Below are 25,067 nucleotides of genomic sequence, written 5' to 3' on the forward strand. Positions count from 1 at the left end.
CCTCCCTGCACACATTCAGACACATGGGCCAGACCTGCTTGTTTTGCTAGGTTTGTTTGCAAACTCCAGCTTGGGAAATTACTGGGTGATGTTTGGGGATGGCAGAGTTTGGGGAGGGAAGGTGCTCAATGGAGATGTGATAGCACAGAGCCTGCTTTCTGCATCTGCTGTTTTCCCCAGGAGGGGTGATCTCTGTCTTTTGAACACCAGTTGGAATTCCAGAAGAACTCCAGGCCATACCTGAGGGTTGGCAACTTTATGTCGGAGCTCGGGTCCAAAAATAATAGAAACTGTAGATTTGGTCTGCAGTCTTTATTTGGCACCTGAAGGTAAGCATCATCAAAGATTATTCTGGAAAACCCATGCAAACACTCTGCCTATATCCCCCAAAGCTCCCTGCCCCCCATAGCCAAACGGCTCTACTCTACCCCTAGAACAAAGCACAAGAAAGCTGGGAACAGTTCACACTTGATAAGCGGCCGCTCTTCCTGCCTCCAAGGCCGTAGATGGGGGGAGAGCGATACCTGGACACCTGCAGAGAAGAAAACCTTACAGTTCCCTTGCAAGTGCCCACCCCCCCCAACTGACGGGCGCAGTTGACCAGCTAGCTGACATGTTGACAAGCTAGCTGGCGTGTGCTTTTGAGGAACAGTTGGTAGGTCTATTCATTGCATAATATACTCTTCTTTTTATGGACCACCTAAAGTGGTGGGAAATAAAATGAACTGATGTGCAATTTCAAATAAGGTAGCAGGAGAGCAGCATTGTCCTCTACCTAATAAAAGGCACTTCCTAAATTACAGGTGAAAAAGCTTCAGAATACTGGAAAATCCCCTCCCCACCAATGTCCCTCAAGCATTAGCCCTCCCAGCCCACCTGGGGCTCAGTAACCAACTCTATCTTTGTGGAACAGGAAGTGGAAAATATCTCTACATTCGCATCTAGTTTTTCTACCTGCACTTTAGGATCCCTCTTCTGGACCAGATCAAATGTCCACCAGGTCTTGCCTTTATCCATTGATCATAGAATCATAGAGTTGGAAGAGACCAGAAGAGCCATCCAGTCCAACCCCCTCCCTTGCAGAAACACAAAATCAAAGCACCCAAGACAGATAGCCATCCAGCCTCTTCTTAAAGACCTCCCAAGAAGGAGACTCCCCACACAGGTGGGCTTGGACCTTTCCAGACTACAGGGATCAATCCCCTTAGAGAAAGTGGGTCCCTTGGAAGGTGGGCTACTGGGAATTACACCCGGCTAAGGTTCCTCCCACCCCCAAACTCCACTCTTCCCCCGGCTCAGTCCCTAACATTTCCAGGAAATTTCCAACCCAAAGTTGGCAACCCTGGGCTCACAGGGATGGCGTGGAGATGTTTTTTGTGATGGTGGGGCAAGAAAGGGAAAGCCCTTCATGGGGAGAGTATTTCTTGGGTGTTTAGTAATCTAGCCCAATTACCACGATGTGCCCACGCAAGTATCTGTTGCCTACTGGGATGGGACGCTTATTACAACCAACAATTAAGGAACATCTTGTAGACATGTGACCAATTAAAGAAATCAGATTACTATTGGACACTGGGAGAGGCAAGCTAGCAGGGTAAATGGGGGTCTTTCTATTTCAAGGTGCCAGTGCCACGGATCACCAAGGAAGTCACACAACATCCAAGAATGGTTATTCAAGAAAGCCTATCACAACTCTTGAATGCTTCTACATAATAATTAGTTCCAACAACTTGTTCCATCCATGGGACATCTCCCCAGCTTATGGCCTTGACGAACAGTAGGTGATAAAGGAGAAGAGTCTGGTTTTTACATCCTACTTTTCTTTACCTTTAATGAGTTCTGAGAGAACTTTGACCGGCCCAACTTCACCCAGCAGGCTTCGTGTGGAAAAATGGGGAGGCGAACCTGTTTCACTAGATTAGGTCTGCTGGTGTTAACCATCATGCCAAACAGTTATCAATTAGTCTTGTAGCGCCTGGGGCACATCACTTCCCTCCCACTGAGAATGCATCGTTGACTCAATGCAGCCTCGGGCAGAACTGAGATGAAATTCAAAGAAATGTTTCCCCAGATTTCCTGGTCTTTACCAGCTGTTTTTGGCCTGTTGACAGGAACCTGGGAGCAGTGGTGAAACTCAGTTGGTAGCAACATTTTGGGAGCAGGTGGTGAAACTCAGTTGGTAGCAACATCTTGGCCTTTAATTGTCTTCTGATGACTTGTTGCACAATAAGATTAATTGATAACTGTTTGGTGTCCTGTTTTTGCTCCTCTTGAGCAGGGGTGGGGCCGAAAAGTTATCAGCTCCCTCTGGCATGTTGGACATATAAAGCAGCCTGGGCACTCATTCCCAGCACTCAGACCAGCTCCACCATGAAGTCCAGTGGCCTCCTCCTCCTCCTCCTCGTGGGCCTCCTCGCTCTTGGGACTGTGATGCCAGCAGCTTCTGGTCATGGTAAGTGACCTCAACCTAACTTTGCCTTGGATTGGAGAACAGTTGGGTTCAAGCCCAGGAGCACCCCAGAAGCCAACAAGATCGCCCAGGTATCAGCTTTCCAGCGTCGAGGCGTCCTTTAGCTGATGAAGAGGACTGACTCTGAAAATCTTGTTTGCCTCTGTAGTGCTCCTGAATCTTAGGCTCATTCCGCACATGCAGAATAATGCACTGTCAAACTGCTTTCAGTGCCCTTTGAAGCTGTGTAGAATGGCAAAATCCACTTTCAAACCATTGTGAAAGTGGTTTGAAAATGCATTATTTTGCATGTGCGGAAGGGGCCTCACTCTTCTACTTCAGACCAGTACAACCACCCTCCCTCTGAAACTGCTTTCAGAAGACGGTTTGGAAAGGTGTATTCCTCTCAAATGACAGCAAGGCCCACTCCAACATGGGTCCTATAAATATAATACATAAATATAATACATAAAGTGCAATAGTATATAATATATTAATTATATATTTTTTAAAAAAATCTTTCAATATAGAAATGTTTTTTTAAATAGATGACTACAGACACATTATGTGATTTATACTGTATATTTATTGCATAATTATTATATTCATTAAATGTAAGACCGAATTGTTCCACCGGGCCTTTGGGGAAGCCGGCCGTTGATGGTGTGCGCCCTTCCTGTATCCTCCCTCTATCATCCTGGGAGCCTATAACATCTATACCGCCTCCTCTCCGGGAGGGGTCTTTTTATCTACTGATAGTTTAATACTGGACGTCATGTGACTTACATGGAACGCTGTAATTTTTATGTAATTTAGGTATTTATTGATTTTAAATGTAACTGTTATTCTTGAATTGTTTATGACGCTTGTTGTCCGCTGCCCAGAGCCCTCAGGGGATGGGGCGGTCTACAAATATAATAATAAATAAAATAAATAAAATAAATATTTATAGTACCCAGGGTAACGTATTGGCTATTTGAATATGTTCATTGAGGAGTATCGCATGTTATAACGAATCCATAGAGCTATTTAGGCAGCTAGTCGTGCAGTTCATTTTTTATTGTTTCCTGCTTGTTGATGATAGCCCCACATAAGAGTATCTCAAAATAAACTGTTTCTGCTCCCGATTAGTGTTTGCACGGTAGCAGGCTCTAGAAGGCTCAACTCAGGATTTTTGGAGAGAATTGCCAACTTGACTTTTTTTAATACCCTGAACTATTGTAGGACAAACCCACTTTAGGGCCAGGAACCGTGCCGAGTTCTTGCACGGAACTGGGTATTTCTCTTGCTCAGCCCAGGATATTTGGACCGTGCGGAAACGGCCGTAAAGTGGGGAAAGAAGCAGAGCTGGGGTGGTGAGTGGGCCCAGAATCCCATTCATGCTTGTGGCTGTTCTGTTCCAGAGAAGTCGGGGAGATGTCCTCCTCCCAGAGACGTCTCCTGTGTGAAGATATGTAAATCAGATGCTTGCTGCCCTGGGAGACAGAAGTGCTGCAGAAGTAGCTGTGGCAAGCGTGGCTGCGCGCAACCAGTCTTCTGAGGTAAGAGCAACTGTCTGTTGGTGATGGACATCAGATGGCCCTTCAGCTGGGATAAGTTTCCCAAAGCCTTTTGCCATTTCTACCAGGGCTCCCCCTCCCTCTGTCACCCCAATGGGGAGCTCTCTGCACTTCATGACATGTCAGCTTCTGAGATCAGGATTCAGGGGGATCCCTCTTTTCTATAGATGCTCGAGTGTAAGTGACCGAGGACTTTAATTCATGGAATTGGATTCCCATAGAACGGGAGCATCATGTACGTTCACCTCTCTGGAACAGTTTTCACAGAGGCCCACCCGGTTTCTAATTTCCCCATGTTTAGTTAGATCATTATTTTAAAACTTAAACACTGCATGACTGCTGGCTGAGAAGATGTCCGTTTCAAACGGGACCTGGAATAAACCCATACGCTTCTGCCACCCCTTTAAAATCAGAGGACGGGGCTGTGGAGAGTGGTGAACTCCAGAGGGAATGTTCGCTCCCTGATCAGCCCTGTGATTTGGGGGTTTGTGTGTTGCTAAAATTCACCTGAAGAGCTTCCATGTGGCTGATTTTTGATGATCAGAGCCCTTAGGGGATGGGGCGGTCTACAAATACAATAATAAATAAATATGGCAATGCAGACAGATCCCAGAGATGGCTACCTGTGACATAGAGTGGGGAAAGGGGCAGATCTGGGGTGGTGAACAGGACAAAATCCCACCTGTGCCTGGTTGATATGAAGATGTTTTGTTCCAGTGAAACCTGGCAGGTGTCCCCCTATAAAAGGCCCTGGCACCTGTGTGGAGGGATGTTCTTCAGATTTATCTTTTTATTTATTCAATTTATATCCTGCCCTATGCCAAAGTCCCAGGGCAGCTTACATAATGAGGTTAAAAGCCCCATTAAAACATACAATCTTAAAAACATAAACCTTAAAAACCACCATAATAACATCCTTTAAAAACATCCCATAATAACAGGCGACTCCTGCCCTGGGAGAAGGAAGAGCGGTGGCACCGGCTGTGGGTTTGTGTGCCGAGAGCCACTATTCCAAGGTCAGAGCTGCCATCGCTTGGTGACGGTGCCTCAGAGACCCCCTCGCTTGGGCTAAGGTTCCAGAGCCCCCTTGAATTCCCCCCAGGGTTCTCCTCCCCCATGTCGACCCCACGGGGAGCTCTCTGCGCTTCATGACATGATCCGTCCTCAGATCTGGGGGGCTCTTCTTTTTCGGGAGATGCTTGCAAGTTGGAGGCCTCGAACTCAAAATCACTGGATTTAATTCACACAGAACAGGGACATCATATATGTTCACCCTGCTTGCATAGTTTTTGCATAGACCAGTGTGGTTTGCAATTTTACTTTGATTAGTGACTACTGGCTAAGAAAACATAGTTTTCTGATGGGACCAGAAATAACTTCATAAGCTTCTGACTTTTCTTCAATATCAGAGGCAGCAAACCAAGCGACTCCTTCCCATCTAACTGCTCTGCATTTGCTCCTCCACAGGTCCCTCATATCCCCAGGATCCGTAGGCCTTGGAGGGAGGACGCCCTGAAGGTCCGGGCCAACCCCTGCTCCCCACCTCCAGCAAGACTGAGGCACCACCTCATTCACCAGAGCTCTTCGTTCAGCCAGACCTTTCGGCTTCATTCCTTTCTCTGTTTGGGTCGCTCTCATGGCTGCCCCTCCCAGCCCCTCCCCGCCACCATCAGCATGCCAATGTATGACCCCCCTCTTCCCTCTGGTCAAGAGGGTCATGTGCAATTGTGCTGACTCTGACTGTGTGTGATCCTTGCTTAATAAATCAGACTCCTGTCAATTCGTTGTCTCCCTTGGTCTTGTATTGTGCCTTTCCCCCACAGAGCTCTGAAAGACTGGGCCAGAACAGCCAGTGGGCACACTGTTGGCTGAGTGAGGAGTTGAGTCAGCGTGTGCCACACCCGGCCGCACCACCTGGAAAGAAGGCCTGACAGTTTGCCAGCTCTTTGCTCCTGCTTGGTGCCAGGTGTGGCCCACCTCTCTGGCTACGAATCTGGCCATGCCTAGGAGGTCTGCCAGCCTGCAAAGGCAGGGCAAAGAGGGACCCCCCTCTGGTAGACAGTTTAAGGGGAAAGATGGATACATCACTTAGACCGCCTCCCCCCCCCCCCCGTGCTGGCCAATGGCTCCTCCTTGTTTCTCGCAGGTGCGGGGGGGGGGCTGATCACAAACTTAATGCCCTTCTCAAACGCTTGGGTTAGCAAAAGGTCAGGCAAGTTTGGGGTCTTCGTTGCCTATAGAGAACATGGCTTACCCCTTATGCCTATGGTATATGCCTAAAAAATAAACTGGACAATAATAATAGAAAAACAGTAAACATATAACAAATTAAACAAAAAAATCCATTGCAATTTAAACATACTGGTATAAGCAAGCAGAAAGGGAAAATAGAAATATTTCTCAAAACGCACCCATTTCCACCAGATAGTGAGCTGCGAAAGGGATCTATCACAAAGACTTCCCGAAGCACGCATTAAGTCGGGGGACAGGAACTTTGGAACCTGGCAATTGGGCAGCCCCTTGCCCAGGGAGGGGGAGCTCAAACTCCACATGGACACGAAATTCTCTCTCTCTGGGCAGCCAATTCCAGCAGTCCACCCGGTGGTGGGATCCAAAAATTTTAGTAACAGGTTCCCATGGTGGTGGGATTCAAACAGTGGCGTAGCGCCAATGGGACTGGGCAGGGCATTCCAGGGGCGGGGCATTAATAATCTCTTTGTTACTGTAAAAAACTCTTACTGTAAAAAAAAGTTCCTAATTTCCAGCTGGTATCTTTTTGTCCATAATTTAAACTCATTATAGCAAGTCCTATCGTCTCCTGCCAACAGAAACAACTACTTCTCCTCTAATTGACTGCCTGTCAAATACTTAATACTTTAAAATACTTAATTTTGTTTCTAGAACTCAAAAGAAGGACACTTTCCTTAAACAAGGCACTTGACCATATTTCTAAAACATGTTTTTAAAACAGCCCAACAGGGAGAATTATCCCGTTTTCTACCTTCGCTAACCAGCCACATAGGAAACAACAGGACTTTATGATTTTTGGACCTAATGGAATTTCTAACGGAAAAGCGGACCCAATTAGCAACCCCCTCTCGGCACACACAAATAAGTAGTAACCCACTCTCGGGAACTGGTGAGAACCTGCTGGATCCCACCTCTGAGTCCACCTGCCTATTATCAAGCATGCAGGACAAAGGCCTGTTTCTTGTTGAAGGGGTGGTGCTCTAGCCACACTGCCTGGTTTCAAAAGAACCGGTCTTTGGATTTTAGCTTGTATGTGGGCCTGGAATTGGGTCCAGGGGAGGCCACTGCCAATAGTTGCCCTCCCCACTCTTCTCAGTAAAAGACATAGCAACAACACCAAAACTGAAGCATAGGTTTGTAGCGTTTAGCTGAGTCTGCAAGGCACAAGGGAGGAAGAAGAAGAAAAAGAGAAAACAACAAGCGCAAGGCCATGCATTTTATTTTTATTGGGCTGGCTCCACCAGGACATTCAGGTGAGCTACCTGGCGTTTGACCCAGCAGGTGAGGAAAAAATAAGAATAAACATAAAATGATCTGAAGGGTCAAAATGACAGCAATGGGATGGAGCATAGCATTAAAAACATTATCTGCATGCTCAGACCACCCGAACAGGGGCTCCCACCAGGAATGGTGGCCTGTAGAGGTCATCTCAGTGGAACGGCTGGCAACCCGGGCACCGTTGTGGGAAACGGTCAGAACGGCTTGACCTCCAGATTCCTTTATTTTTCAGAGCTCCGCTTCCAATGCGGGAGGCGTGAGAGGTCTAGGATGGGCTCTAGACCAAACCCCCAAAATGCAGGAAAACCCGTCTGGCATAAAATGAGAACAAAAACATTTATTGTGGGGACCAGATTGGGATTGAAAAATAAAAGTCACAACCATGGATGGATGTGAGGTTACAAAAACATCTGTTGATCAGGGGGATCATGGACCAAACACGGACCTTGTTGAGGGTGACTGTGCTGCAGGAGGTTCGGGCACACTCACGGACTTTTCCGGTATAAATAATGGCAACCACTTCTCTTGAAATATATCACAAAAACTGTGACCGGACTGGTTTCTTTTGGGTGTGAGGCAGGGGTGCTGCTGCTCCAAAGCATCGCTGTTGCAAATAAATCCGAAATTTTCTCAGTGCTGGCAGTCTGCAACATTGTCCGTCTGCCAGCTGAACCCATGGGAATGAACACAATAGTTCCAGTCCGAGGAAGAAAGGCTGTCCTCTGTGTTTGTTTGCAAGTCTAAGGGCACAGCTGGATAAATGGAAAAAGGCTGCAGGGCTGCAGCAGTTGAAATCAACAATATCAATTGATGATTATCTGAATCATAGGAAGCGTTAACAATTCTCCACCAATTCGCTAGTTCAGCTTCAGTTTTTGTGAGGTTGGGTTTCATCACCATCCCATTATAGAACATGCCCCAACTCACAAATCTGAACACAGCAATGGTCCATGCCACACAGCAAGGGGAAGGAGGAGGAGGGGCATGGGGGCGATTTTCTGCCCCCTGTCACTAAATGGCTGCAACCTGGGAACATTTGGCCCCATATGTTCCCCTGGGTAGTACGCCCCTGGTCTGATTCCTTTTGGAATATGCCCATCACATGAGTGTCTGATAGGATGCATGTCCAGGCTAAATTCAAGTTGTGTGCCTGAGCGCATGCTAGTGACTGAGACACAGCGTGTTGGAGGAACAAGGTGCCACAGGCTGACAAGGAAAAATCTGTGGTGGTGAGCTGTTCCCCCACCAGCAGGATCGAGCTGACCAAGTGCTGGGAGTAAAGGGACAAGGAGTTAAGGGGCTGAGTTTTGGGATCTCCTAGCTTTGCCGCATCTTCTGTGGCATATGACAATTTGTTTGCCAGGATTTCCAGGTTAGCTACATCTGTGAGAGAGATTCCTGGTCCTGCTAGGTCCGTGGTGGTGAACCTTTGGCACTCCAGATATTATGGACTACAATTCCCAATTGGCCATGCTGGCAGGGGCTGATGGGAATTGTAGTCCATAATATCTGGAGTGCCAAAGGTTCACCACCACTGTGCTAGGTGATGCTTCAGGCACTCAGTTGTTCCAGTCTTGGTTTAGCAAAAGGTCAGGCAAGATCGGGATCCTGGTTGCCTATGTTTACCAAAATCAGCTTTTGCAAGAAATTCTGCCAGAGAATGAATAAAGTTTAACAATTTTATTAAGGGATAACTGGAGTGCACAAGTAGGCAGTTCAGCTAGTCGAGGGGGTGCACAAACCCATGTGAGTCGCCTCTGAGATTAAAACTGTTCAAACTCTTCCTCATTCTTCTGGTCTCCAGCCCAGAAACATTGACCTTCTCTGTCCTCAAAATTCCCCTTTGGAAGGTCACGGGTGTGTGGTCTGGGTTTTCTATTCTGCACAACAATCCTCAGAGTCAGGGCAAGCCGAGACCTTCCCTGCAGCAGTAGCGTTGCCTTCTAGACAAGAAAGAGAGCCTGGCATATCTCGTGCTGACCAGCAGGGCTTCCCCTGCCCCCCATTGTGCTGGGTGTCAGAAAGGGAACTATGGGACTGAGTTATGGGATCTGCTAGCTTTGCCATATCTGCTGTGGCACATGACAATTTGTTCACCAGGATTTCCAGGTTAGCTTCCCCTGCCCGTCCACTCCTGCACAGCCAGGTGGAGCTCAGTCAGTTGCCTTTCTGTAGCTGCAAGGGGTCCTTGGGTCTGGTGGTCTTATGGAATGAAGCTTTGGGGATGCACCTGCAGTGGGCATTTCAGTGCTCTGATTGGCTTTTGCTGCAGCCATGAAATGCAAAGCTTGCATGCATCTAATTGCAACCCAATATATGTGCATGTGTCCGGGCTCGGCTGCAGCGCCCAGACCCCACTGAGTCCCAAGCCAGCTGGCACTGCAGAAGATGGGAAGGCGGCGGCAGAGCCTCTTGCAGGGAGGGTGAAGGCCTTAGAGGCCTCAGAAGCCTTGTTCAAAGGGGAAGGCAGGGAAGAGAGGAGGCTTAGGCCCAGCAAGCCCACAGCTGAGGCGGCTGTAGAAGATGGGCTGGAGAAGCAGCTGGAATGAGGGAGAGGAATGAGAGTGCAGAAGGGATATAAGGAAGTGGGAAAGGGTGTGTCTGGAGCTGCCACAGCAGCAGGGAATGTGGGTAGTGGTGTGAAGAGACAGCTCAATGGTGGGAAGGAGGGAAGAGGACCCTGAAGCCCAGACCCCCTTTGAGAACCTAGGGCCCAGTTCAAGCTGGTCCCCACCCTGTGCAGTAACAGGGTGGGAGTCGTTCACACAGGCTGGAAACCTCCTCTCCCTGTGAGGCCACAGGGGAGAGACAAAGCCCTGGAAACTCCTCTCCCTGTGAAGCAACAAGGGAGAGAGAGAGGGAGGGTGTGAACTCTCAAGCCAGACAGGGGAAGGGAGGCAAGGAGACCTACTAAGAGGAGGGTGGCATGGGCGAGGGCTGCCCCGTACACCCAGTGCTTTGTGGGTGCGGTGGCTTCTTGGCCCTTGGGCCAATTGGGAAGGAGACCAACCCCCAGGTTAGGGAGGAGGGAAGGATACACTGCCCAAAGGGCCCGGGCGAGGGCGGGGAATGCCACAGCATGTGGTGTGTCCAATGCACTTCATGCTCAGCCCTGAATTCAGCAGACCTCTTCCCATGCAAACCCTCCTCCAAACTGACTGGGACCACTCCCCTTGCCTCCCCTAGCCACCATGAGCGACCCAACCTGCCCCCAGAGAGAAGACAGCAAGAGTGCTTTCCCCCCACCTTTCCCCTGTCCTGTTCAAAGACCACAACACCCAGAATCCCCCATGCTCAGAGGGCCACAGAGTCCTGCGAGATGGAGAGGAGGCATGAGAGTGGCCTCTGGTAGGGCAAAGATGATATTGCCAGCCAGGAGATCCTTGGCCATAGTGAACCTTGGTGGTTGAATGAAGGTGTTTTGATGGAGGGAAAGTGGCATGGTCCACTCTTGTCCAATCTCAGAAGCTAAGCCAGGTTATTCCTTGGAAGAGAGACCACCAAGGAAGGCTCTGAAGAGGGAGGCAACAACATAACCACCTTTGCTGAAAGTCCTTCACTGGGATTGCCATAAGTTAGTCGAAACTTGATGGCACTTAAATGCATGGTTCTGTTACTGGGGAGGAAAGACTGCAAGGCATAGCCCAACCTCATCAGATCTCAGAAACTAAGCTAGGCCAGTCCTTGGATGGCAGACCACCAAGGAAGGCTCCGCAGAGGAAAGACGTAGCAAATCACTTCTGCAGTGGCGTAGGAGGTTAAGAGCTCATGTATCTAATCTGGAGGAACCGGGTTTGATTCCCAGCTCTGCCGCCTGAGCTGTGGAGGCTTATCTGGGGAATTCAGATAAGCCTGTACACTCCCATACACGCCAGCTGGGTGACCTTGGGCTAGTCACAGCTTCTCGGAGCTCTCTCAGCCCCACCTACCTCACAGGGTGTTTGTTGTGAGCGGGGGAGGGCAAGGAGATTGTAAGCCTCTTTGAGTCTCCTGCAGGAGAGAAAGGGGGGATATAAATCCAAACTCTTCTTCTTGTTCATGGCCTTGAAAGCCCCTTGCTGTGTCTCCATTAAGTCAGCTGCGACTTGACAGCACTTTACACATGCCAAGGTGCTTCCAGTACCCAAGTTGGCACAACTGTAACATCTGCAGGAAGATGACTCAAGCTGGCCAGCCCACAGTGGCAGAACCCACACCGTTTGGCTTTCAGGTTGCCTAAGAAAGCTGTTTGGCTTTCAGGTTGCATGCAAGAAACGACAGTCACTTCTGAGAAGAGGGGTTTGCAAATTGATTCCAGCTTATGAGGGAAGAGGTTCTGCCAGGCTGCAAAGCCCACTGGGCTTTCTTTGAATCTTTACACAACACATTTCCCCACTCTGCAAGTAGTTGGCAAATTGATCTGTTGGCCCTTGAGCAAGTAACTATTCCCCTTCGACCACCTGCTTTTGAAATTAAACCACAGTACAAAAAAATGGAAATAATCCGTTCCCCGTCAGCAGCAACTTCTGCTGCATTTCCCAGGAAATGTCTTCGGTTTCCCAGTGCAATGCAAGTACCTTTCTAAGGGCCCATCAAAATGTCTCAAAATAGCAAGAGGAAATGTTTGAGTTACAGAATGCTCTATCACATCAGAGGTTAAGCAAATAAACTGATGAAGTAAATCAAGGAGTGGGGAAAATGTTTTCAGCGTAGCAAAAGAGACTGAAGTTTGAATGTAGTTTATGCGGTTTGCATGGAGCAGGACTGAAAATAAGATTTTAAATTGCACTGTGGCGTAGGAGGTGTATCTAATCTGGAGGAACCGGGTTAGATTCCCAGCTCTGCCGCCTGAGCTGTGGAGGCTTATCTGGGGAATTCAGATTAGCCTGTGCACTCCCACACACGCCAGCTGGGTGACCTTGGGCTAGTCACAGCTTCTGGGAGCTCTCTCAGCCCCACCTACCTCACAGGGTGTTTGTTGTGAGGGGGGAAGGGCAAGGAGATTGTCAGCCCCTTTGAGTCTCCTGCAGGAGAGAAAGGGGGGATATAAATCCAAACTCCTCCTCCTCCTCTCTTCTTCTTCTTCTTCTTCTTCTTCTTCTTCTTCTTCTTCTTCTTCTTCTTCTTCTTCTTCTTCTTCTTCTTCTTCTTCTTCTTCTTCTTCTTCTTCTTCTTCTTCTTCTTCTTCTTCAGGATCCTGAAAATAATTCGCCAAAGGCGGGGGAACCCCCAAAACTGTCTAGTTATTTACTTATATGGGATATTTCCATGTTGCCTCTTTAGAGTCCTGCTTGAGGGGTTTTACAATGGAAGCAAGGCAACACTATGAAAACCAGTCACTGAAAACAAGCCATTGGACATAAGTAGCATGAAAACTACCCGTGAAACAAAAGCAGGCCATTTAAAAAGCTGGATTAAAAAAAGAGAGATGTGTTTTGGCCCGGCATCTAAGGCCGTTTCCGCACGGCCAAAAGCAGCGACGCGATGACGTCGCAAATTGCGACGCATCCCAAAAAAAGCGTTCACACAGACAGGCGGAGCTGCGGGCGTCCGCAGCCCCGCAGAAATGTGACGGTTCGCACGGAAGCGCTGCGGAAGCGGCGTCTCGCGATGTTGCGCCTGCGCACTTGCGAAGCCGTGCAGGCCCGACGCCATTTTGACGACAGCTCCGTGGCGGCTGTTCGCACGAGTGCGGCGTCGATGCGTCACATGGGGAAAAAGAGTGGTTTTAAGCGTTTTCTGAATACACCGTCTTCGCGCCGGTTTAGCGTTTTCGCGACGGCGCGACTGCGCACCTCCGCCGCTGCGCGTGCGAACGCTCTCGCTCTGACGCTTCTTTTTCCGTTGCGACGACGTCATATTTTGCCCGTGCGGAAACGGCCTAAGAGAGAGTAACTTAGGCACCAGAGGATCCCCAACGGGATCGGGCATTCCAGAAGTGAGGTGTCATCACAGAAAAGAAATGCCCCATCTATACTGGTTGTGTTTATTTCTCCCCCCCAGCCAGGAGATGAGAGCCCTTCTACAGCCATCCGATAATACAAGTTAGCAAACTGTCTCTCCAGCTTAGAGCAGACTTTGAATGCAATAACCTTGTGTATTTGACAGAAACTTCCTGCATCCTTCAAGACTCCCTGGATCAGTGTCTAGAAACTTCTGACATGTCATGACCCAAGTCAGGAGATAACATAAGTTAGTCCGGGCGCTGCGGGACCTTGGAGAGTTCTGCAGGGCCTGCAAGACCGAATTGTTCCACTGGGCCTTTGGAGAGACCAGCCACTGAAGGTGCCCTGCTCTATCCTCCCACACTGCTGTATAGGGTCCCTAACATCATCGGGACCCATTATTCTCTTTTGGGAGGGTTGCATATGGGTTCGTGGGATACTGTTTTAGAACGTAAATTTTAAACTTTTTATATGTTTTTAATATGATATTATATTGTTCACCGCCCTGAGCCCTTCGGGGATAGGGCGGTATATCAAATCAAATAATACATTAATTAATAACAAATAAATAAACAGGCCTTTAATACCAAAGATAACGAGACCTGATGTTGGCAAAGGAGGTTATACGCTGCTGTATTCACAAGCCACAGTCGACACTCTTGACACCGTTCGCACGCTTGTCCGGTTCCCCTGCAATGGAAGAGACCAGTTCCCATCTGAGATCCAATGGAAGAGATCCAGTTTCCAGCTTTGCCTCCATCTAAGGCTGGCATTTTCAGAGGAACGACATGATCTGGCGTAACTCAAAACAGCCAGTTGGTTCCAGCCCTAAGAAGCCTTCAAGAATGGATTGTGCCTGTTCTCTGAAAGGTCGTGACACTGCTTTTCCAGATCTCTGGCCAATTCTGCACAAGGCAATTATAACGTGTTGAGGCCCCTTTTAAAAGCATTATGGGGAGGTTCCCACAGAACTCCCCCCCCCAAAATGCTGCTGACCCGTTTTAATAGCCAGAACCCAAGTTTAATGAAAATCACTAGTTTTGCAACTTTCCCACTTAAACCTGGGTTGCAAACGCTTCCTGCTTGCCTGTGAGAACTACAGCGTTTCCATGCAAATGATAGCGGAGTCAGAAGTGATTTTATTCCATTTCTGATCTTGCTTTTTTAAATAAAGATGGAACTATGTTTTGTTTCCTCTGTAAGTTAGGTAGGAACAAACTGTATTAGGTAAAAAATAGGAATTATAGCTATCGTGTGTATTTGTGTCTGCATGGAACCTCCTTGGCTCAAGGCAGGAATCCACCCCTGCTCCACCTGGGCATGTCCCTTTCATTTGTAAAAGCCCTGAATGGACGTTTGACAAAAGGGAACCCCGGAAGAAGCACCTCCATCTGCCTAATCCCATCGACAGGCAGATAAGGGTGTCATCGTCATCAGGTTTTGTTTCCTGGCCTCAAGCACCCAAAGGACTCTTTTGTGTTTTTCCCGCCTGTGCCTACGTCATCGCCTCGCCCTGCTTCTGCCGCGAAATTCAAGAAGGGACCGCCCTCTGGACTCTAGTTGGTTGCTATGTATCTGTAAATGAATGGTTGTAGGCTGTCCTGTATTCCCCCGGATTCCCGGGCGGGAGAAAGTGTTGGGTCCCATTTCTGTTCCCCTGCGCTGCCGAGGGCTGGTTGGTCTGAAGCTATTTAAAGTTACCAGGCAGCGTGGTAACACAAACAGTGCTGCCCTCTGCCTCTGGGATCTCAGAGATCCCGGCTGGCCCTTGCAGATGCCGTGCAAACGGTGGCAAAGGCAGCAGAAACAGGTTCTGTGAACGCGTTGCTGCCTGTGCCGAATCAGCCCCTGACAGAGAATCGTAAGAGAATCATAAAAAGTAACAAAAAATCATAAAAGTAACAAAAAATGAATGGTCGCGGTTGTTGTTTCAGTGCTGACGCTGCAGTGTTTTTTTTCTGAACAAACTGGAATAAATTGTTTTAAAAACTGAATTGCTAAACAAACAGAAAAGGAATCCTCGCTGAAAAGGAATCAGACTGGCTTTTGTTGGCCTCACCAACCTCTTGTTCAGTTCTGGTCGCCACATCTCAAAAAGGATATCGAAGAGATAGAAAAAGTGCAGAGAAGGGCAACGAGGATGATTGAGGGACTGGAGCACCTTCCTTATGAGGAGAGGCTGCAGCGTTTGGGACTCTTTAGTTTGGAGAGGAGACGGCTGAGGGGGGACATGATTGAAATCTATAAAATTATGCATGGGGTAGAAAATGTGGACAGAAAGAATTTTTTCTCTCTTTCTCACAGTACTAGAACGAGGGGGCATTCATTGAAAATGCTGGGGGGAAGAATTAGGACGAATAAAAGGAAACACTTCTTCACGCAACGTGTGATTGGTGTTCGGAATGTGCTGCCACAGGAGGTGGTGATGGCCACTAACCTGGATAGCTTTAAAAGAGGCTTGGACAGATTTATGGAGAAGTTGATCTATGGCTAGGCTACCAATCTTGATCCTCCTTGATCTCAGATTGCAAATGCCTTAGCAGACCAGGTGCTCGGGAGCAGCAGCAGCAGAAGGCCATTGCTTTCACCTTCTGCACGTGAGCTCCCAAAGGCACCTGGTGGGCCACTGCGAGTAGCAGAGTGCTGGACTAGATGGACTCTGGTCTGATCCAGCTGGCTTTTTCTTCTGTTCTTATGAATTGTTTGAGAGCATCAGTACACATTTAGAACAGGAGCAACTTTTTAGTTTCCCAAAAATGTTTGACGTAATACCTCTCCAAAGGCTCCAGAAGAAGCCATAAGATAAAAGCAGAGGTGGGATCCAGCAGGTTCTCACAGGTTCCCGAGAGTAGGTTACTAATTATTTGTGTGTGCCAAGAAAGGGTTACTAATGGGTGATTTTGCCACGTGATTTTTGCCTTAGTTACCCCCCTCCTCTCAGCAGTAGTGCGCAGAACTTGAAGCAGTCTAGCAGGAGGTGCACCGGCGTGTGTGGCAGCCTGTGCCTGCGTGCATTTGTTTCCCACCCAAGGACCGGCGCAGTGGCTGCGTCCTTGCCACAGCCCCGCCCAGGAATGCCCCGCCCCTGGAATGCCTGGCCACGCCCCCATCGTGCCCCGCCCAGCCCCATTGGCGCTAAGCCACAGTTTGAATCCCACCACCATGGGAACTTGTTACTAAAATTTTTGGATCCCACCACTGGATAAAAGGACATGAACTTTTGTTGTATTGCAATGAATCAGCAGAGCAAATAATAGGGCAGAGAAGTGAGTGTGTTTGAGTTACACTAAATATAGTAGCAGCAAACTCTATCTACGCAAGTGCTCTGGCTGGGTGTCTGTGCAGTCCATCTGTGTTTGTGAGTCAGCCTGCCCCCTTTTGGTGGAAGAAGAAACAGAGAGAGTTTTCCAGAAGTTCGTGTGATTTCAGTCATGTGACTTCAGCAGTTAACTCTTGATTGACTGAATGAAGCAGGCACATGTAAACTCCTAACTGCTTTCGTGGACTGATACCAGACTAAAAAAGACAATGCGGACAGTGGCAATAAATGCCCAGTGTTCACACAGGTGCTATTTTATGGAGGACTGGTCTGTCCAGGGGTGTCTCCATGGAAAGCAGCCCCCAGGGCAAGCACCAAAACCCCCCTCCCTCCCCTGCAGCCTTAGGACGAAAATATGACTCTTCAGCACCATCATCGTCCCCACTGAAATTTACGCCAGTGAAACACGGAAGATCAGCAGCGGTGCCTTCGCAAGATTCTTGGAATCACTTACCGTGACCGTGCTACAAACGAGGAAATTCTGTGCAGGAATGGCACACAGACGCTGCTGGGCGTTGTGACAGAGCGACGATTGCGTCTTGCTGGGCACAGCCTACGCCTACCAGGTCATTGTCACCTGAAAACTGTGATGCGATGCGTACCATCTGGAGGAAAGTGAAAAGGAGGTAGACCATGGAAGACCTGGTGCAAGACCTTCAGAGAAGACCCAAACGAGGCTGGCTTCTCATGGGATGAAGTTGAACTTGTCGCAGCAGACTGAAGTTGTTGGAGAGCGCTGGTTGCAGTGGTGGGATCCAAAAATTTTAGTAACAGGTTCCCATGGTGGTGGGATTCAAACAGTGGCGTAGTGCCAATGGGGCTGGGTGGGGCACAATGGGGGCGTGGCCAGGCATTCTGGGGGCTGGGCATTAATAATTTCTTTGTTACTGTAAAAAACTCTTTCTGGGAAAAAAAAGTTCCTAATTTCCAGCTGGTATTTTTCTGTCCATAATTTAAACTCATTATAGCAAGTCCTATCATCTACTGCCAACAGAAACAACTACTTCTCCTCTAATTGACTGCCTGTCAATACTTTCAAATACGTAATTTTGTTTCTAGAAATCAAAAGAAGAATACTTTCCTTGAAAGACATGTTTTTAAATCAGCCCAACAACAGGGAGAATTACCCTGTTTTCTACCTTCGCTAACCAGCCACATAGGAAACAACAGGACTTTATGATTTTTGGACCTAAAGGAATTTCTAATGGAAAAGCAGACCCAATTAGTAACCCCCCTCTCGGGCATCACACACCAATAATTAGTAACCCACTCTCGGGAACTGGTGAGAACCTGCTGGATCCCACCTCTGGCTGGTTGCCCAATGTGCCCAGTTGCACAAGCAGGACTGAGTCGGAGTCCCCTGCAGCCTGGGTCCAGCGGTCAACTGTGACCTCAGCCTAATCCATCTTTGTACTGTTGGCTTTGCTTCTGAAGTCCACCTGACTTGAGGTGGATCTTCAGGGTTGAGACAGCAGTTTAAAGCTGGACCCCTCCAAGTTGGAGCAGAGTCCTTAGCAAGGAAGGGGCTTGATGCTGAGGGCACCCTCTTCAAGTGGCGTCCAGGGCATGTGCCCTGGTTGCCCTACCCTACATACGCCTCTGGGTCTAATCAGTGACTTCTGGCCATGGCAACTGAAGGGAACTTCCCCTTTCAGAGGCAATCCATCTTTGAATCCCAGCACCAGGGGAAGGCCTTGACCTCTATATCATCTTGTAAAGCAGCAGTGGCGTAGGAGGTTAAGAGCTTCGTGGTATCTAATCTTGGAGGAACGGGTTTGATTCCCCAGCTCATGCGCCCTGAGCTGTGGGGAGAGCTTCTATCTGGGGGGATTCAGATTAGCCTGCGCACTCCCACACACGCCAGCTGGGTGACCTTGGGCTAGTCACAGCTTCTCGGAGCACCTTGTCTGGTGCTCCAGAGGAACAGGTTGGCCACTGGATGAGACAGGACGCTGTTCCAGTCGGGTCACTGGTCTGATCCTGCAGGGCTCTTCTTTCAGGGAAAGGTCTTGGCCTCTGTGCCACTGCTGGACCTCCGGAGCAGCTGGTGGGCTTCTATGTGAGACAGAATACTTGACTAGGAGGACCAGTGGTCCGATCCAGCAGGGCTTTGCTTAAGCTCACTCGTTCATAAATTACCTGGAATTAGGACTGAACAGTGAGGCAGTGAAGGTTGCTGGTGAATGGAGCCTGGATTACAACGTTGGAAACACTGTGTCTCTTTCTGGAGATTGGTGATTGTTACCGCTGCCTGGGTAACTTTTACTCTCCCTGGCAACCAGCTCTCATGGCATAGAGGAACAGAAACAGGACCCAATACATGCGGTATAGTAAAATAGAAATGAGTTTATTGAGATGCTTGTCCCACGTGTCAGCACCTCCACACCACGGCAACTGCTCTGCCTAGCAGCTTTACAACAACTTTTATATACCATTTCCCGCCCGGGAGTCCGGGAGGGTAAAGGACAACCCTCAACCATTCATTCACAAAATACATGGGAGGCAATCATTCATCTACAAGCACATAGGAACCAATTAGAGTCCAGTGGGCAGTCCCTTCTAGAATTTCTCAAGGCCCGAGGCAGTCTGAAGTGATGAGAAGCATAGACACAGGCGGGAAAAAACACAAAAGAGTCCTTTGGGTGCTTGGGGTCAGGAAAGCGAAACTTAGCGGCACGTAGCACCCTTATCTGCCTGCAGGTGGGATTCACAAAACAACTTGGTGGCTTTTTTTCCGGGGGGGGTCCCTTTTGTCCAGTGTCCATTCAGAGTTTTTACAAATGAAAGGGACATGCCCAGGTGGGAGCAGGGTGGATTCCTGCCTTGAGCAAAGGAGGTTCCATGCAGACGCAAATACAAAACACAACAGTAATTCCTACATTCTACCTAATACAACTTATTCCTACCTTAACTTATAAAAAAGGAAATCAACTTATAATTTCACCTTTATTTAAAACAGGATCAGAAATGGAATAAATCATTTCTGACTCCGCTATCAGTGGTGCATGTTCTTATATTGGGATCTTGCTGATTTAGGCTGTTGTTTTTGCTCTACTCCTGTGAACTGCTGAACTCCAAGCAATGAAGCACAGCAGGAAGGCGCCCTTGTGCGACATGAAGCATTTCATAGTGCCCAATTCCATTTCCTCTGGAATGTGCCTCTGTTTGTTTCCCCTCAGGCCATGCTTGTTGTGAATCCCCTTTGCAAAGGAACTTTGTTTACCCTCTCGAGCACAAGGCTTTGCCCAGCCTGGCCCTCGATCAAGTCAGCCCTCCAGAGTTGCCATCTTAGGTGACCCGTCTCCTCTAAACAATCCTGGATCACCACTTGTTATACAACTCGTGAAATGTATCCTGGACACGCAGCACTAAATAGTGGCAGTGGCAACCAAGCAGGCCTTTAAGGGCCCACAACGTTGCTTTGGAAACCAGACCCCACGCTCTGAAGATCAGACTCTAGGATTTGCAGAAGGAAAGGGGAACGCAGAAGAGTGGGCTATCAGCAGCTAATAGTTATGGTGGCTCAAGGGAACCCCCACATTCAGTAACCCTCTGAATCCCAGGACGCAACCTCAGGAGAAGGCCTTGGTCTCTATGCCCTGTTGTTGGCCCTCCAGAGGAATGGGTTGGTCACTGTTGAGGCACTAGAGGGTGGATAGAGGGTTGCAGCCTGGCACTGCCAACTGAGAGGATCGCCAAGGAATCACCTGAAAGTGGCCACAGATCGAAGGCATCGTTTTGCATTTAACTTTAAAAATGTTTTGAACAATAGAGGAAATTTCATAAGGGGCAACAATTGGGCAAATACAGGAATCTTCGTGCACATTTTGTGAAGAAGTGCGGAGCACGAAACACATGGTTTAGTTCTGGAACTTGTACAAATATTAGTAATGGTAAAAAGTGCATTTTTGTCCAAACTGATAACATGGCATTCATGAAGTTTTATGGCCCTGTAGCTCTGTAGTCTTGTGTCAACTGCAGAGGCCATTTTAAGAACATAAGAACAAGCCAGCTGGATCAGACCAGAGTCCATCTAGTCCAGCTCTCTGCTACTCGCAGTGGCCCACCAGGTGCCATTGGGAGCTCACAGGCAGGATGTGAAAGCAATGGCCTTCTGCGGCTGTTGCTCCCGATCACCCTGGTCTGTTAAGGCATTTGCAATCTCAGATCAAAGAGGATCAAGATTGGTAGCCATAGATTGACTTCTCCTCCATAAATCTATCCAAGCCCCTTTTAAAGCTATCCAGGTGAGTGGCCACCACCACCTCCTGTGGCAGCAGATTCCAAACACCAATCACACGTTGTGTGAAGAAGTGTTTCCTTTTATTAGTCCTCATTCTTCCCCCCAGCATTTTCAATGTATGCCCCCTGGTTCTAGTATTGTTCTTCAAAACTCACAGCCACTTAACAACAACGTTTCGAAAACTCTTTCACAGATAGGCCACCATGAACACGAGCCCGATCGGCACTTTAAAATTCTCCAATGGCCAGATCTTGTAGGGTTTGAAAAATATATTCTAAGAGATTCTGAAGCAGCTAAGATGCGCAGGGGCAAATAAAGATAGGCAGCGAGGCTTGAGTTGCTTTTGTATAAAAATACTTTACTAACCTAATGGGAAGGGTTATATGGGATAAAACAACAAAATGCTATACTTCTCTATGACATATTTACTTGCAGCTAATTTGCTAACTGGCCTCGTGGCTTTCTCTAGTCTGCTCAAACAAAGAAATAGAGTTAACTTTATTACCTTGGGCTACGTGACCACTGGCATGCAGCCAAGGTCTGACTGACTGACCAACAGCTAATCCATAGAGCAGGTCATAAAACAGTGACCTTACTAACTGGTTTACATACAAACAGTTAACCTTTTAGTAACTGGATTGTGACAGACACTTGCCCAAATACCAACAGTTCTCCTAAGAAGAAGAAGAAGAAGAAGAGTTTGGATTTATATCCCCCCTTTCTCTCCTGCAGGAGACTCAAAGGGGCTGACAATCTCCTTGCCCTTCCCCACTCACAACAAACACCCTGTGAGGTGGGTGGGGCTGAGAGAGCTCCGAGAAGCTGTGACTAGCCCAAGGTCACCCAGCTGGCATGTGTGGGAGTGCCCAGGCTAATCTGAATTCCCCAGATAAGCCTCCACAACTCAAGCGGCAGAGCTGGGAATCAAACCCGGTTCCTCCAGATCAGAGTGCACCTGCTCTTAGCCACTGCTCTTAGCCACTACGCCACTGCTGCTCCTAAGCCAGAAGGTTGGCTTTCCTTTCGACAACTGTTAAGCTGCAGGAAAAGCAGGTTGCTTTCTCGCTGATGCCACCTGCACCTCCCACTGAAAGGGAGCCAATTGCCAAGAGGTCTAGAAGATCTTGGTGCCCAGGTGGGTCCTTCCATGAAGAGGCCAGGTGGCCATGTGGCTACGGGGGCCCTAGATCATGAAGGGCTTTAAAGGGCTCAACCAGCACCTGGAGTTGAACCTGGTAGCAAATTAGTGCTCGGTATTGCTGCTCTGGAACACTTTTGAAATCACTTGTCGATTCTCTAGGCTGACCTGCATCGACTGGTGGGGCTGGGGGTGGACTAGATGTCCTGTGTGGCCCCTTCCAACTCTAGGAGTTTGCTGCACATTTCATTGCTTTTCAGAGAGTGGGAAAGCCGCACTCTCAACAGTGGTGTAGGAGGTTAAGAGCTCGTGTATCTAATCTGAAGGAACCGGGTTTGATTCCCAGCTCTGCCGCCTGAGTTGTGGAGGCTTATCTGGGGAATTCAGGATTAGCCTGTACACTCCCACACACGCCAGCTGGGTGACCTTGGGCTAGTCACAGCTTCTCGGAGCTCTCTCAGCCCCACCTACCTCACAGGGTGTTTGTTGTGCGGGGGGGAGGGCAAGGAGATTAAGAACATAAGAACATAAGAACAAGCCATCTGGATCAGACCAAAGTCCATCTAGTCCAGCTCTCTGCTACTCGCAGTGGCCCACCAGGTGCCTTGGGAGCTCACATGTAGGATGTGAGCGCAATGGCCTTCTCGGCTGTTGCTCCCGATCACCTGGTCTGTTAAGGCATTTGCAATCTCAGATCAAGGAGGATCAAGATTGGTAGCCATAAATCGACTTCTCCTCCATAAATCTGTCCAAGCCCCTTTTAAAGCTATCCAGGTTAGTGGCCATCACCACCTCCTGTGGCAGCATATTCCAAACACCAATCACACGTTAGCATTGAAGAAGTGTTTCCTTTTATTAGTCCTAATTCTTCCCCAGCATTTTCAATGAATGCCCTGGTTCTAGTATTGTGGAGAAAGAGAGAAAAATTTCTCTCTGTCAACATTTTCTACCCCATGCATAATTTTGTAGACTTCAATCATATCCCCCCTCAGCCGCCTCCTCTCCAAACTAAAGAGTCCCAAACACTGCAGCCTCTCCTCATAGGGAAGGTGCTCCAGTCCCTCAATCATCCTTGTTGCCCTTCTCTGCACTTTTTCTATCTCCTCAATATCTTTTTTGAGATGCGTGACCAGAACTGGACACAGTACTCAAGTCGCGGTCGCACCACTGCTTTATATAAGGGCATGACAATCTTTGCAGTTTTATTATCAATTCCTTTTCTAATGATCCCCAGCATAGAGTTTGCCTTTTTCACAGCTGCCATGCATTGAGTTGACATTCCCATGGAACTATCAACGAAGACGCCTAAATCCCTTTCCTGGTCTGTGACTGATAGCTCTGACCCCTGTAGCGTGTATGTGAAGTTTGGATTTTTTGCCCCTATGTGCATCACTTTACATTTAGCTACATTGAACTGCATTTGCCATTTCTGAGCCCACTCACCTAATTTATCAAGGTCCGCTTGGAGCTCTTCGCAATCCTTTGTGGTTCTCACCACCCTACATAATTTGGTATCATCTGCAAACTTGGCCACCACGCTACCCACCCCTACTTCCAGGTCATTTATGAGCTGTGGAGGCTTATCTGGGGAATTCAGAGATTGTCAGCCCCTTTGAGTCTCCTGCAGGAGAGAAAGGGGGGATATAAATCCAAACTCCCCCTCCTCCTCTTTTTCTTTTTCTTTTTCTCTTTCTCTTTCTCTTTCTCTTTCTCTTTTTCTCTCTTTTTCTTTTTCTTTTTTTTCTTCTTCTTCTCCTTCTCCTTCTCCTTCTTCTTCTTTGTGGACATGAGAGGCAGGAGTTAATCAAGTGTGTCTCCAGCCTCAGTTACAGGCCAAACATGTTCCTTCTGAAAGCAAAAAGCGGCGGGCGCTTAGTTTACATTTGGGACATTAAACAGTCGGCCAGCTGGGTCCTGTGTGAAAATACTGATTCTCCAGGCTCACTGGGTGGGTGGGTGTGTCGGTGTGGGTGTCTGCATAGCTGTGGGAGAGGGAGGGGTCTCTTGCGGTTTCATTTCAGCTCAGCCCTGATTTCTAGGAATTAATGCTCTTCAAATTAATTAATGCTCTTCAAAGAGGTCAGCTCCTGGGAACGCGAAAAGGCTTTCCTAGTCTTAGGGCAAAGGGCCGGGATCTGCTGAAATGGGGCGTCCGAGTCCAAAGTGCTTCAGGCTGATTCTCTGAGCCTGGCTCCCCCCTCCCTGCCCCCCCCCAGCAGCCCCTCCAGGCCAGACATTCAGCCCCAGGCGAAGCCGGGCTGTGGAGAGGGGGGAGTGCCTCAGGCACCTGTTGATAGATAGAGCAAGATGGATTGAGCGGCAGGGAGGGGAAGTTTGGTTAGCATGGGTCACCTGGGAGTTGCCCCTCCCAAGCCCCCTCCCTGCCCCCCCCACTGAGAGTTTATAGCTACACCTGGCTTGAATCAGAGACCCAGTTCCCTTCTGACGGCACCATGAAGTGGGGGCTTCTTCTCTTGCTTGTGGGGCTCCTTGTGGGACTTCTGGGGCCCGAGGCTTCGTCAGCCGCTCCGGCCTCAGGGACAGGTGAGTGCAGAATCTCCACGACACCCCTGCAGGCCCTGCTGGTGGGGCAGGGGGGTTTGTGTGACTCCTCAACCGGCATGATTTAGCCATTAGAGTCTCAGACCAGGGTCTGGGACGGCCAGAATTCCCACTCTGCCACGGAAGTTTGCTGAGCCTACCTTGGGTCAGTCGCATGCTTTTAGCCTAGCCAACCTTGCAGGATGGTTGTAGCTGGAGCAGCAGTGGCGTAGTGGCTAAGAGCAGTGGCTAAGAGCAGGTGCATTCTGATCTGGAGGAACCGGGTTTGATTCCCCGCTCTACCGCCTGAGCTGTGGAGGCTTATCTGGGGAATTCAGATTAGCCTGTGCACTCCCACACACGCCA

The 25,067-nt window shown here is 48.7% G+C and overlaps 1 protein-coding gene across 1 annotated transcript in view; it reads left to right on the top strand.

Moving 5' to 3' along the window:
• Positions 1 to 24,249: 24,249 nt before the first annotated feature.
• The window catches only part of LOC125433447 (waprin-Phi1-like), a 29,189-nt gene continuing 28,371 nt past the window's right edge, over positions 24,250 to 25,067 (top strand). The window contains exon 1 of the mRNA XM_048497956.1: positions 24,250 to 24,704. Within this exon, the coding sequence (XP_048353913.1) occupies positions 24,614 to 24,704 (91 nt within the window). The 5' untranslated portion in view covers positions 24,250 to 24,613. The remainder of the gene's footprint in view (positions 24,705 to 25,067) is intronic.

This window comes from Sphaerodactylus townsendi, linkage group LG05 (assembly GCF_021028975.2).
Source record: "Sphaerodactylus townsendi isolate TG3544 linkage group LG05, MPM_Stown_v2.3, whole genome shotgun sequence".
In the NCBI taxonomy this organism is placed as follows: domain Eukaryota; kingdom Metazoa; phylum Chordata; class Lepidosauria; order Squamata; family Sphaerodactylidae; genus Sphaerodactylus; species Sphaerodactylus townsendi.